The sequence below is a fragment of the Siniperca chuatsi genome, linkage group LG10, assembly GCF_020085105.1.
Source record: "Siniperca chuatsi isolate FFG_IHB_CAS linkage group LG10, ASM2008510v1, whole genome shotgun sequence".
Taxonomy (NCBI): domain Eukaryota; kingdom Metazoa; phylum Chordata; class Actinopteri; order Centrarchiformes; family Sinipercidae; genus Siniperca; species Siniperca chuatsi.
This window is the reverse complement of record NC_058051.1, coordinates 30,328,240-30,341,522: the sequence shown is the minus strand read 5'-3', so window position 1 is coordinate 30,341,522 and position 13,283 is coordinate 30,328,240. Positions and strand designations below refer to the sequence as shown.

Here is a 13,283-nt window from a genome sequence, read left to right as displayed (position 1 = left end):
TGTACAGCGGTGTGAAAGTGTTTGCCTTCCTGATTTCTTTTTTTTTTTTTTTTTGCATGTTTGTCACTTAAATGTTTCAGATCATCAAACAAATTTAAATATTAGTCAAAGATAACACAAGTAAACACAAGGCTGACAGACGAAGAAGAACAAATTGAGGACTTTGGAGTGGCCTAGTCAAAGTCCTGACCTGAATCCTATTGAGGTGCTGTGGCATGACCTTAAAAAGGCAGTTCATGCTCGAAAACCCTCCAATGTGGCTGAATTACAACAATTCTGCAAAGATGAGTGGGCCAAAACTCCTCCACAGCGCTGTAAAAGACTCACTGCAAGTTATCGCAAACGCTTGACTGCAGTTGTTGCTGCTAAGGGTGGAGCAACCAGTTATTAGGTTTAGGGGGCGATCACTTTTTCACACAGGGCCATGTAGGTTTGGATTTAGTTTTCCCTTAATAATAACAACCTTCATTTAAAAACTACATTTTGTGTTGACTTGTGTTATCTTTGACTAATATTTAAATTTGTTTGATGATCTGAAACATTTAAGTGACAAACATGTAAAAAAATAAGAAACCAGGAAGCGGGTGAACACTTTTTCACACCACTGTGTGTACTGTGCATACAGGAAGTATTCGGATCCTTTACTACAGTAACAATGTTACTGCAGTGAAAGTGTGAGAGTGTGATCAGGAAAAAGCCCTTAAAGCATTAAAGCAGTGCAGCGTCCCTGTGGCTGCTGTGCTGTTATATATTCTATCATCAGGTTATTATTCCTCGTGCATTAATGTAAAGCAGGATGTTGCTGCTGCAGCTGGTGGAGCTGGAGCTCATGTTGAACCGGTTTGTATCGGACTGCAGCTGATGATGCAATGATCGATCGATCGGTTTGTAAAACTGGTGAAAACGGTGAGAAACGCCGTCACGACGACCCAGAGCCCAAAGCGACGCCTTCAGCGTGTCGTCGTGTCCGACCGACAGTCCAAAGCTCGACGTTATTAACAAACATTACAGTTATTACAGTCGTTCAGAGGAAAAGCAGCAGATCTGCACATCTGAGGAGCTGCAGCCAGGAAGGGATTTACAGGAGAAACGACTTCAAACATCAAAAGAATTCATTTTCTGTCAATCGACTAATCGATTCAGCTGTAGCTTTAGCAGGTATAATGTTTACCATGTTTAGCATGTTAGCATGCTAACATTAGCTAATTAGCAGTAAACACAGAGCATGAACGATGAAGCACGTTTCATCACAGTCCAGCAGCTGCTGAGATGTTGAAGTGACAGACAGACGTTCCCATCCATGTGATCAATATGATGTGATATCACTGATATAAGCAATGCATTTCACTCGTCGCCTCAACAGGCAGGCAGAGATAGTAATGTTGATATTATTATATATGATTAAGATAAAGAGTTTTAAACAGTGGTCATAACGTAGAAGTCTCAGTATCCTGGGACACCGGAGAAAGCGAGATCATTAAATCATGATCATCAGAGAACGGCATACTTTGGCTTCCATAGGTTTGATCTTAAACATACTCGTGTTGTTTTTCCTTCTTTTTCCACTGATACTTTGGAAAATGTTAAAGAAATGACTAAGCTTGTGTTTTTTGTCAGTCAAAACCAGGTGACAACATTAAACAGACAAAAAGAAGATACCTGCACAGTCTGTAGACGCTCCTTTGGTGGTTTATTTCAGCACTTCATTTCTTGACTTGAGTCCAGATTCACCTCAGAACTCCCATGATCCTCTGCACAGCGCCCTCTAGCGTTAACACAACTGTCGCCACAAGTTTACTGTCTGAAAGGATTTTCTTCAAAAAGAACAAACAACTTGTTACAGTTTCTGTCAACATGCGTGTGTAAATACAGAAATATTTGAATGAGGTTTGGTCTGAATGTTGCTGAATAACCACAGAAGCTTCATTAAATCAGCGACGTCTGGATTTTGTCCAAGTTTCTGCTCACTTTATTGGAAGTGATAACTGAAACAGAACATTTTAGCTGACAAACATATTTATGTTTCATCATAAAGCATTAAAGTTGATGATACACACAAGGTTTTTATGGTGAGTCTTATCACACTAAGCCGCAGTTTCCCTTAAAGATGGAACTGAATTATCCAGAGAAACAAGTCAGTGATCACATGATAAAACCCAAATACAAAAACAGAATAATACCTGCACATTCAGCATCAAACTGTATCAGATGTAATAACGTCAGATAAGAGTAAAAAGTTAAATGATATATGTTCTATATTTTTTTTTATTTCTGTGACAAGAAAGTTTCTGTAAACAAAATCACCAAAGTGTAGCAAAGTAATTCGTCATGCAGGGAATGTGGACAAATACAAATGAGTCCATAAACATAAAAACAAAAGAAACGTAAACCGATGGGGTGCAGTGAGAACTACGTGGTCTCAACCCTACATTAGCGGTGCTGTAGCTTTACCCAGCATGCAGCTGTGACGCATCAAAATAACGCGAGGAATGGAGTAACTTTGGGAATCTGTTCGGCTGACGAGTTTATACATCACAAACATTTCCTCACTGAACACAGTGTGTACGTTTGAAATCTGGCTAAAGTTAAACTTCAGCCAATTACAGACAAGAAACCTCGTCAGGTGACGCGCACGCCGTCAGACCAAGAGATATTCAAAACAAAAAGCAGCAGTTGTGTGAATGGATCCTCCGAACGGTCGCGGTGGGAAGTTTTTCCTCTGATCCACAGTCCAGAAGAAAGCTGAAGCTTCCTCCTGGACTACGTGGCCATAATATCAACTACAAGACGGGCACTTGTCACAGTTTCAGTGTGCTTTAGTGGTGCACATTCCCAAAACTATTTGCAGTATTATGTAATTTAGAAAAACTAAATTCCCACTGTGACGTTTCAGAGGCCTTTTCTGTTTGCGCGACGGACACGATGAGGAAACGTATCACGCGAAGAGAAAAAGCATTTCGAGCCCTGACCCCCGGTGAACCTTTTCACCCAGTTGCTCATTTTCATTGACGCATTTTTTTACCAAATTTTGACTAGAGTTTGGTGTCACGAACGCTAACGACTCATAATCACCTCAGCTTGCTCCTCGTGAAGCGTCACTACAGTTCCTGTCCAGACGAGCGGATTAAAACCCGTTAACACAACAGGTTTTAATCCCTCGCAGCTGCAGGCCTGTTCACAGGCTCACGGCTTCCATCAAAGAAACATCACATCCATCTCTCAGAGAGAAGCGGGAGGCCTTCAGTACGAGACATTCAGCGCTTTTACATTTCACACCCTCATCCTGCAGAAACCTGATCCTCAACATGAGCCGCCGGTTCGAAGCTGACTGGACCCAGAAGCAGACACAGCTGCGACAAAAGTGAGGAAATGATCTTTCACCGGAGGCAACATCTCAGACTCAAAACAACAAACACAAAAAACACAGTTAACCGAAACAGAAATCTCCACCAAAACAGCAACAAAAGAAAATCAAACGTGTTTATTACAAAGACAGAAAAACTGAGCGATCACAAAGCCCCGGGGCTCTTCTGCTCGGCTGTCTGCTTCTTTAATCTTTTATAGTATTTGTAGTTAACTGGTGCTAAAACAGGAATCAGGGAGTTATCTGACAGTCATGGAAGGTTTGTGGGCACATTTTCAAATCAAATGATCAAAGAAGAAGAGATTCGGAGCTTTTGTTTTGCTCACACAAAGTCACCTGTGCGTCATTCGGTTGTAGATTATCGATGAAACTCAGTTTACATTCATTCATAATTTGAGGGGTTTAATTCCAAAATGCAACACAGTCATTTCAAAAATGTACAACCTGAAATTCACAAAGTGATTTCTGAAAGAAGCCGTTTGGAGACTTTTTACGTGATCCGAATCCACAATGTGCAATATTTTAATTTCAGCTGTCAGTACAGGAGGGCGGGCGTGTTAAAAGACATCGGACCTCTGACTGATTTTGGAATGAAACTCGTCCGTTTGTGCAGGAAACAGAACGAAAGAAGAAACGAGTAAATCGGCTCAAACTCAAAAGGAACAGAACAGTTGGAAACAAACTCCCACAGCGACAGAACAGTTTCACAGACAGCTGACTTTCTCCTGACGAAGCTCCGACAGTCAGATGGGACATTTTTAAAGCTAATGAAATAAACCAATCGCAGCCCGGCGATGTCAGCTAATCCAAAAACAAAAAGGAAGTGACGTCACATCGCTGAGCAGGACGGTGAGGTGGAGGCAGGAGCTGCAGACTGTCTGTTGTGGACGGTGAAGATGATGAAGAAGAGAGAAGCTGGAAACTGTCTTCGTCCTCCTCAGTCTGATTTCTTGTCGCTGCTTGCCTGCAGACAGAGAACAGGGCAGTAAAAACACAGTGTGAGCGCCTCCTACAGGCTGCAGTGTTCGTTACATCGGGGTGTGTGACTATCATTTTATATTATTTATACTCTGTTTGTGCCGTAAAATCAACGTGAACCTTCCCATCATGTTGGAAAAGAAAATCCTCCCGTGTCTCGTCCTATCAGGATCTTACTTTGGCTTGTTACTAGGTAAAAAACATGTTAGTGGCTCTGTGATTGGTGGTCCAATCAGCTGTAATTCTGTAGAAACCAATAAAACTAAATGAAGCTACAATCTGGAGCGACTGCACGATACCAGCCCGACCCGACAGACCGGGGGTCGACGCCGCAGCTGGGACGCCTCCCACCGTCCCGACAGACCGTGGGGGCGACGCCGCAGCTGGGACGCCTCCCGCCGACCCGACAGACCGGGGGTCGACGCCGCAGCTGGGACGCCTCCCGCCGACCCGACAGACCGGGGGCCGACGCCGCAGCTGGGACGCCTCCCGCCGTCCCGACAGACCGGGGCCGGCGCCGCAGCTGGGACGCCTCCCGCCGTCCCGACAGACCGGGGCCGACGCGCGCAGCCCGTCCCGACAGACCGGGGCCGATGCCGCAGCTGGGGCGCCTCCCGCCCGACCCGACAGACGGGGCGGCGGCGCCGCAGCTGGGGCGCCCCGCCGGCCCCGACAGACCGGGGCCGACGCCGCAGCCCGCCCCGACAGACCGGGGCCGACGCCGCAGCTGGGGCGCCCCGCCGCCCCCGACGACAGACGAGCGGGTCACAATTACGACAAATTCCACCACGTGTTCACGGCGTTGACCAATAGCAGCACAGAGCGCTCTTCATCTGTAAAACGTGATGAAGAGAACGAGGAAGGACGACGTTGGAGCAGTGAAACGGAGGAAAGGTCAAGCAGCACAGACGGCAGCGGAAACCGTTTCCAGGGGAAACTGAAAAGCGATGCGCGGGCAGATCCCTCTGATCCTCCGAGATCAGTGAATCCAGATCTTTCGTCAACCTGGAACCAGATCCAAACCCCGTCCCCACACCATGTACACGTGTGTGTATTTCTAGGTATGTTACATAACCCTGTGTTCACTCTGTGTGTGTGTGTGTGTGTGTGTGTGTGTAGCAGATTTAAGGTGGACCAGCTGCTGTTACACTGATCAGACACACATGCACAGCACTGCAGCAGCTAAATATAACTTTAACAGAGTCCTACACACACACACACACACACACACACACACACAGTAGGGATGGGGGATAGATTGATTACTAATCGATCGGTTTTCCGTCAGTGTTTACGGGTTACGAGCAACAGCACAGTCAGATGTTTGGAACGAGAGCCTCACTGTTGCTGCGCTGGCCAGCAGCTTCCGACCCGTTCACAGCGAGTCAGCCGGCCCTTAAAGGGTTTCCTCCGAGCTCCTGAGGGCTCACGTGACGCGTTTTCCCGCCACGCAGGAAATAAATTCCAGGCGCAGAAACAGACCAGAGGCCGAATCGTCAGCCAAGAGCGACAGCTGGAAAATGCTAACAGCCAGATTCTTCCGAGAGTCTGACGGGAGAAAGTGACGAACAAAACTGCACAGATGTGGATTCGGTTTTTCAGGTTTCCATCGGGCCCGGGTCTTCGGAGCTCTGCAGGTTTCCGATGGTCTGTTTGGAAAGCGGTCGTTCCTTTCGGACAGACGTCGTCATTCACAAGAGAAGAAGACAATTAAGGTGGTTTGGGATTCGTTAGCAGGAGTTTTGAAAGCAGTGAAACGCGCTTTAATAAAATGTCGCGATCAGCAGCCAAACCTGGTCCTGGTTTTACTCCTGAAGAGAGATCCATCCTGATTGATTTGTAGTCAGATGTGTGATGTTTTATTGATAGGTGATATCATCATGTCACTAGACGTTTGGATTATTGTGTTTCAGTGTTTGCTGCGAGTCTCACGGCGTCAGATGTTGTGTGCCGAGCTGCTGTTCTACTGGATCCGGCTCCGTGAGCGTCGCTGTACATGTGAGTGAGTGAAAGAATATAAACACAGTTGTAAAGTGGTGAATATAATAATTACTTTCTTATTCACCACTTTACAACTGTTATCAATTATAAAACTGATCACGTACGACACACGCGTCTGGTGTTGGTGAAGCACGACGATCAGCTACAACTCAGAACCTACGACGCGGTCTACAGGTCTGCAGCTACGAGGAGAAGTTCAGCTTTAAAGTTCCAGATTTAGGAACCCAGAGACGCCTTAAACAGGTGTGTGTGTGTGTGTGTGTGTGTGTGTGTGTTACCAGCAGTTTGCTGTGCTCGTCCAGCAGTCTGTCGTACTCCACCGTCAGATTCTCAGCCTGTTTCTTCATCGCACGGACGTCACTGTCGGACTTCTGCAGAACTGCAAAACAGAGACGACGCAGGTGAGACAACAATTCATCTTCTCACCTGAAGCAACACACACACACACACACACACACACCTGAGGATCTGAGGCTTTGGCTCATAGAGGAGCAGCAAGTCAGTAACATGAGTGGGAGCTGAACCATACAGGTGAGCAGTAACCTGACTGGTGACCAGTGAAGAGCGTTTGTTCAAAGCGAGATCGTTTTTAAACCCCGAATTCAATAACTGACAATAACCTGAGATGAAATCAAAGCATGAATGAGCTTCAGGTCGACAGAGGAGGAGCTGATCGTAAAGACGCTCCTCGGCTGATAAAAACACGACTGAACGACTTTTGAAACTTGTTTTCAATCCAAAAGGTCACTGTGGAACATTTCACCCTGGTTCCTGTCTGCAGGTTTGACAGCGGTGGACAGGGAGCCAAGATGTTTTTGTAAGTTTGGGCCTTTGGAGGAAGAAGAAGAATGATTTCAGATAAGCTGGAGAAGGTCTTGGGTGGTCTCTCATGGTGGCGTCCAGCTCCTCCTCCACATCTCCCACCTTCTGCTCGACCTCCTCCACCTCGCTCCTCGCCTCTTTTGTTCTCCTTCACCTCCTCCTTACCTTTCTTGGTGGCGTCCAGCTCCTCCTTCAGGGTCTTCACCTCCTCTTTCAGAGCCTTGTTCTCCTCCTGCGGCCCCGCTCCCTTCTTCCCGGCCTCCGGCACCTCGACACCAGCGTCGCGGAGTTTCTATTGAAACAGGAAATGAAAAAAGGTTTCAGAGTCACGTGGTTAAACTTTCAGTGACGATCTCAAAAGTTTCCAAAGAAATGTGTCAGGCTGGAATTTGGGGAACATATGCGTAATATTTCCATCTGATGCAACAACGCAGCCATAAAAAACACGAAGTCTGCGGTTTGAATATTTCAGAGCTTCGACGAGGAGCTGCGACTCAAACCACAAATGTGATTCAGAAACCGCCTGGAAACACTTTTCTGAACGCAGGCGATGTTTTGGTTTTGCGCTCCGAAGATAAAAAGTAACACTAACGGTTACCGTGGGTATTCTGATTCATCTGTCGATTTTTTATTTTTGATTGACGGATGAAGTGTTCAGTCAATAAAACGGCAGACGACACTGAACACTGTTCAGCAGCCAAATGTCGAATCCTAAAAATGTCGTAACTGATTTTCCTGTTAGCGGGTTTGTAGACAAACAGGTCAACCAGGGCTGCGACTAATCGCTCAATTATTTTTCAGATTAATCGCTTAATTATTTAGTCTGGTCCCGAAGAAACTACATTTCATTTCAACTGTATTTTTATACACTTTTGATATTTAACAGATGCAGTTATAATATGAGACTTTATTCATCCCGAGGGAAATTGTTGTGCAGCAGATGCAGCACAAAGTACGAAAGAGTGCAAATATAATATTCTAAATATCAATAAAAAAATACACTTAAAAAGGGTACAAATCCAAAATATACACAATGCCAAAAATATAACCGGTAACAATCATTCTTGGTGAGCTGCATATAGATATGTACAATATCAAATCTCAAGTACGGGTATACAGGTAATGTGTTCAGTGATTATTATTTATTTATTTATTAATGCAGAACTTGTCTGAGGTTGTTCAAGAAACAAGACTAACAGAAGAAGAAGCCACGAAGACGTTGAGATCCCCTGAAAACAACGCCTGCTCGGAGTTTACAGAATCCCATTTTATTCAATATTAAATAAATACGCCTGTGAAATTAATAAACGAGTCAGAATAGTTAAAGAAAATAAATAAATAGGTTTTCTTTTCATGGGACTTTGCTGTCATAATGCCACATTTACATGCGTTATATTCAAATGAAGGGAGTGTGAAATAAAAACCTATTTACTTACGTATTGAGCCATAATGACGGATTTATTTCATAGCCATATTTATTAGTTTTAAAAAGGCATATTTATGTATTAGTTATTGAATAAAATGGCATTCCTTAGAAGTTTAACTTCAGTTTGAATCCACCCACTCAGAGACCAACAGGTGTTCATACCAAACGCCCCCGACCCCCCGAGCCCTGACGTCCGAGCGACAGCTGCTCTGCGGTCAGTATTTCAGAGAGAATCCTGCCTTCTGATTGGCTGGCAGGTGACTGTAGCTCCTGCACTGTATATGGACACCGCAGACAGACGGACGTGTTATACAGGAGAAACTCTACAGTCGGCCTGATGCTTCTTCTGCTTTTCTGCTGCTTCTGTTTATTTGTGTCTATTTTAAAAAAAAAAGTGACAATAAACTTTCTGTTTCTTCATGTTGGAACTTCCAGCGTTTTGTTAGTTCAGACTTTACTCTGGTTTCTGGGCCGACACACTTATTTTTCCCGAAACGGTTTCGTGTTGTGTGCGCTCGCTCAGCCCCGCCCCTCGATCATCACGATTCACGTGGGTCACATTTTCAGGTCGCAAAATACGGTTAATCCGGAAAAGCCCGATCCCCGATTGCTCGTTTCTTACGTCGTTCCTACAGTGATGTTTGAGGCGGCCGTTATGTTTTGTTGTACGTTTCGTTGCAGCGCACCGGTCGCTTTAATTACGACGGGTTTGTGCGCGAGCGACAAATGCGGTTCATTTTGCCGTAGTCACCGGTGTTACAGTTGACCTCTCTCGCAGTGTTAGCGAAAAGCAAGAATAATTTGTGTATCCGCGCCGTGATTCGGATCAGCTCCGACATGTCACGGCTTCCTCCTTGGCCCATGCTGCACCCGTCCAAGTTTCAAGAAAAATCAGCCCAGTGTTTTTTTTTTTTTTCCAGCTGACGGACAAACAAATTCCACCGCAAACGAAACCTCCTTGACGGGAGGTAATTATACTGTTAATGCTGATGCATCAGTGTTAAAAACAGCATTTTACTGCTGTAGCTGCTCGAGGTGGAGCTAGTTTTAACCGCTTTATACCCGATTAGCTAGTGGTTTTAACCGCTTTATACCCGATTAGCTAGTGGCTTTAACCGCTTTATACCCAGTTAGCTAGTGGCTTTAACCGCTTTATACCCAGTTAGCTAGTGGCTTTAACCGCTTTATACCCAGTTAGCTAGTGGTTTTAACCGCTTTATACCCAGTTAGCTAGTGGTTTTAACCGCTTTATACCCAGTTAGCTAGTGGTTTTAACCGCTTTATACCCAGTTAGCTAGTGGTTTTAACCGCTTTATACCCAGTTAGCTAGTGGTTTTAACCGCTTTATACCCAGTTAGCTAGTGGTTTTAACCGCTTTATACCCAGTTAGCTAGTTTTATACACAGTTAGCTAGTTTTAACCGCTTTATACACAGTTAGCTAGTTTTAGCTGCTTTATATACAGTTAGCTAGTTTAATCCAGTGGTTCCCAACCTAGGGGTCGGGCCCCTCCAAAGGGTCACCAGATAAATCTGAGGGGTCGTGAGATGATTGATGGGAGAGGAAAGAAGAAGAAACAAAGTTCTGATACACAAACCTGTTTTCAGTTTTATGACTTTTCCCGAATATTTGATTTTTTAAGTGAAATATTGTCCATTTCATTGATCACCAACAGTTATTGAAACGAAGGTATGTGACAGGTTTAGAGGGTAAATGTCTCCTTGGTGGAACTGATAACTCAGACATCTGAAACATGACAAGGAGACACAACTACACACTGAATTATTCTATGGAGTCACATGCAAAAACATCAACAACTAACTACTGTAGTTTTAAACTTATGTTTTTTATGTTAAATATTAATCTGAAAAGTAACTAAACCTGTCAAATGTAGTGGAGTAAATATTTCCCTCTTAATTGTAGTAGAGTAGAAGTATACAGTATCATAAAATGGAAATACTATTTATAGTACAGTTTTGAGGTGCTTGTACGTTACTTAAGTATAGTACTTGAGTAAAGTTTACATTCCACCGCTGAAGATATCCGATATAAACACTCCCTGGCCAAAGTAAAAATGTTAAAACGAATTCATCAGACTGAAGCAGTCAAAGTAACCTCAGCTGGTAAACTGTCATGTTCATTCAGAGTGACGGAGTGAAACAGGTGCTGAGCTTCAGACCTTAACTGAGGACGCTCGGCCATAAAACCCGATTTTACTGCTCTGAACCGAGTCCAGCGGCACGAGGTCTCGGGTTCAGAAGGCCACAAGACCTCGAGGACCCTCAGTCAGCCATTTCAACACTGCAGCCTCACATATAAATTACAGAGCTTAATCAACAACGATTTACAAAAATAAAAACCGCAACTGATGATTATTTTCATTAGAGATTAAACTGCAATTATAACAGTTATTTTCTCGATTAATCGATTAGTTGTTTGGTCTATAAAGTGTCAGAATATATAACAGCACAACATCCTGCTTTTACATCTTCTATCATCAGGTTATTATTCCTCGTGCATTAATGTAAAGCAGGATGTTGCTGCTGCAGCTGGTGGAGCTGGAGCTCATGTTGAACCGGTTTGTATCGGACTGCAGCTGATGATGCTTTTCATTCTGGATCCATCTGCTGATTCTTTTCTCCGTCGATCCATCGATCGATCGGTTTGGAAAACTGGTGAAAACGGTGAGAAACGCCGTCACGACGACCCAGAGCCCAAAGTGACGCCTTCACCGTGTCGTCGTGTCCGACCGACAGTCCAAAGCTCGACGTTATTAACAAACATCACAGTTATTACAGTCGTTCAGAGGAAAAGCAGCAGATCTGCACATCTGAGGAGCTGCAGCCAGGAAGGGATTTACAGGAGAAACTACTCCAAACATCAAAATACATTTCCTGTCAGTCGACTGATCGATTCAGCTGAACTTGTATAAACTGTTGGGTGGAAATGTGAAATGAATGAATGAAGAACAGGAACATCAGGCTCACGAGTCGTGAGCGCAGCTGCTCAGTACGGCTCATCTATGAAACCTTCAGCTCATTGATCGGCTGCTCTACGCAGACAGACAGTATCATCTGCTGTGCAATGATCAACATGACTGAGCTGCAAGCTTTTCTGCTTGCTGCTGCATTTTAATAAGTTAAATTTGGGAATATTTATTCACATTCATACTGTAATTTTTATTCTGCTGTTTAATCCGTCTTATTTTAATCTTCTATTTTCCCATCTTCTTTAATCCTTTTAAAATGCTATTTGTGTCTTTGCATTTCCTTCACGTCTTGTCTTAACGCCTTTCTGTTTCATGTAAAATCACTTTAAAGTGTCTTGTTGTTGAAAGGTGCTGTACCAATAAATTTGTCTTGCCTGCAATTTTCTGTAAAATCGACTAATTGATTAAGTGTGACAGAAAGTCAATCAACTGTTTTGATAATTGCTCGATAGTTTAAGTCATTTTTTAAGCCAAAAGCTTCTCGAATGTGAATATTTCCTGGTTTCCAAACGGCCGAGACGCCAACAGACCAAACTGTATTTTATCAGAAGCGATTTTAGCAGAAACTCAAAAAGATGAACTACAGTTAAACCATCTGCTGATGAACTGTAAAGAAAGAGATCTCCTGATCTATGACTGACGTTTGGCCTGCGTTTATTTATTAAAGATCATTTGGTAACCACGGTAACACATCAGAGGGGACTTCCCCGATACATCAGGAAGTGAAATGGACTTAAAAAAAAAAAAAAGGTGAGTTGTGACTCACCTACAGCTGAAACAAATCAATTTTCTGACAATCAACAATCAATTACTCTCAGCGCCCACTTCATTAGGTACACCTGTAAAATCTAATCCAATCCAACAGCTCCGCCATAAGCTCCGCCTTTAGATCTGACTGACGCTGCCAGAGAGCTGCTCACCACCACCGACGACGACGACAGCAGCAACATAAAACCGGTCATTAAACGCTCCGTAAAGGTGGCACAGCGGCCGGAGATTGGACAGGTGAACCTGATGAAGACGCCAGAGAGCGTATTCGCTCCCGGTCCTTACGTGTGAATATTTCTATACGTTTTCTGTCACGGTAAACAGAATCTTTTTGGGTTTCGGACTGCTGCTCGGACAAAAACAAAAACAATACATCTGATGACGTCATCTTGGACCAAGGGGAAATAGTGATGTCACTATTTTCTGACATTTTATAGATTAATCAAAGAAATAACTGGCAGACTAACTGAGGAATGGTTAGCTGCAGCCGTAGATATTGACAGAAATACCCGTTTGTTATATTTTGATTAAACTTTATCGGTTCGGTTTTCGGGTTTCACCTGCCGTCATTTTTTTTTTATTTTTTTTTTTTTTTACATCTCAGGATAAATTCATGAACTGAGCTGCACTAAAACGAGATGTAAATCAGGAGAACGGCGTCGGGGGGGAGGGATCGTGTTATCGGCCCTCACAGTAACGTGTAACACTGTCTGACGACACGAGTGAACGAGCACGCACACACACACACACACAGAGCTGGCGGTTGTGTCACCTTGAGTAACGGTCTGCAGTGAAATTATACCATCCGGTCAAAAATAGAGACGACTATCGGAGAGCCACGTGTGTGTTCCTGCAGGTCGTCTGCAGCTGCACATGCACATAACTGACCTTCGAGGCTCCAGGCGGACTCATATCACACACACACACACACACACA

General features: G+C 44.1%; 2 protein-coding genes across 4 annotated transcripts in view; one reads left to right on the top strand and one right to left on the bottom strand.

The window, feature by feature from the left end:
* Positions 1 to 1,946: 1,946 nt before the first annotated feature.
* bcap31 (B cell receptor associated protein 31) overlaps positions 1,947 to 13,283 on the bottom strand; it is a 23,945-nt gene continuing 12,608 nt past the window's right edge. For all 3 annotated transcript variants that reach the window (XM_044210251.1, XM_044210253.1, XM_044210252.1), the window contains 3 exons: positions 7,331 to 7,457; positions 6,622 to 6,722; positions 1,947 to 4,328 (listed from right to left, as the gene is read on the bottom strand). In XM_044210251.1, coding sequence (XP_044066186.1) covers positions 4,302 to 4,328; positions 6,622 to 6,722; positions 7,331 to 7,457 — 255 coding nt within the window. In that variant the 3' untranslated portion in view covers positions 1,947 to 4,301. The remainder of the gene's footprint in view (positions 4,329 to 6,621; positions 6,723 to 7,330; positions 7,458 to 13,283) is intronic.
* LOC122882652 lies at positions 4,335 to 6,615 on the top strand. Its single transcript, XM_044210254.1, has 2 exons — positions 4,335 to 4,886; positions 5,093 to 6,615. The coding sequence occupies exons 1-2, from the start codon at positions 4,609 to 4,611 to the stop codon at positions 5,493 to 5,495; spliced, it is 681 nt and encodes a 226-aa protein (XP_044066189.1). The 5' UTR covers positions 4,335 to 4,608; the 3' UTR covers positions 5,496 to 6,615.

Excerpts from the sequence above, each read along its gene's own strand:
- LOC122882652 (XM_044210254.1), top strand. The coding sequence starts at position 4,609 with ATGAAGCTACAATCTGGAGCGACTGCACGATACCAGCCCGACCCGACA. Across the intron at positions 4,887-5,092 it reads TGGGACGCCTCCCGCCGTCC|CGACAGACGAGCGGGTCACA; the intron begins CGACAGACCGGG and ends CGCCGCCCCCGA.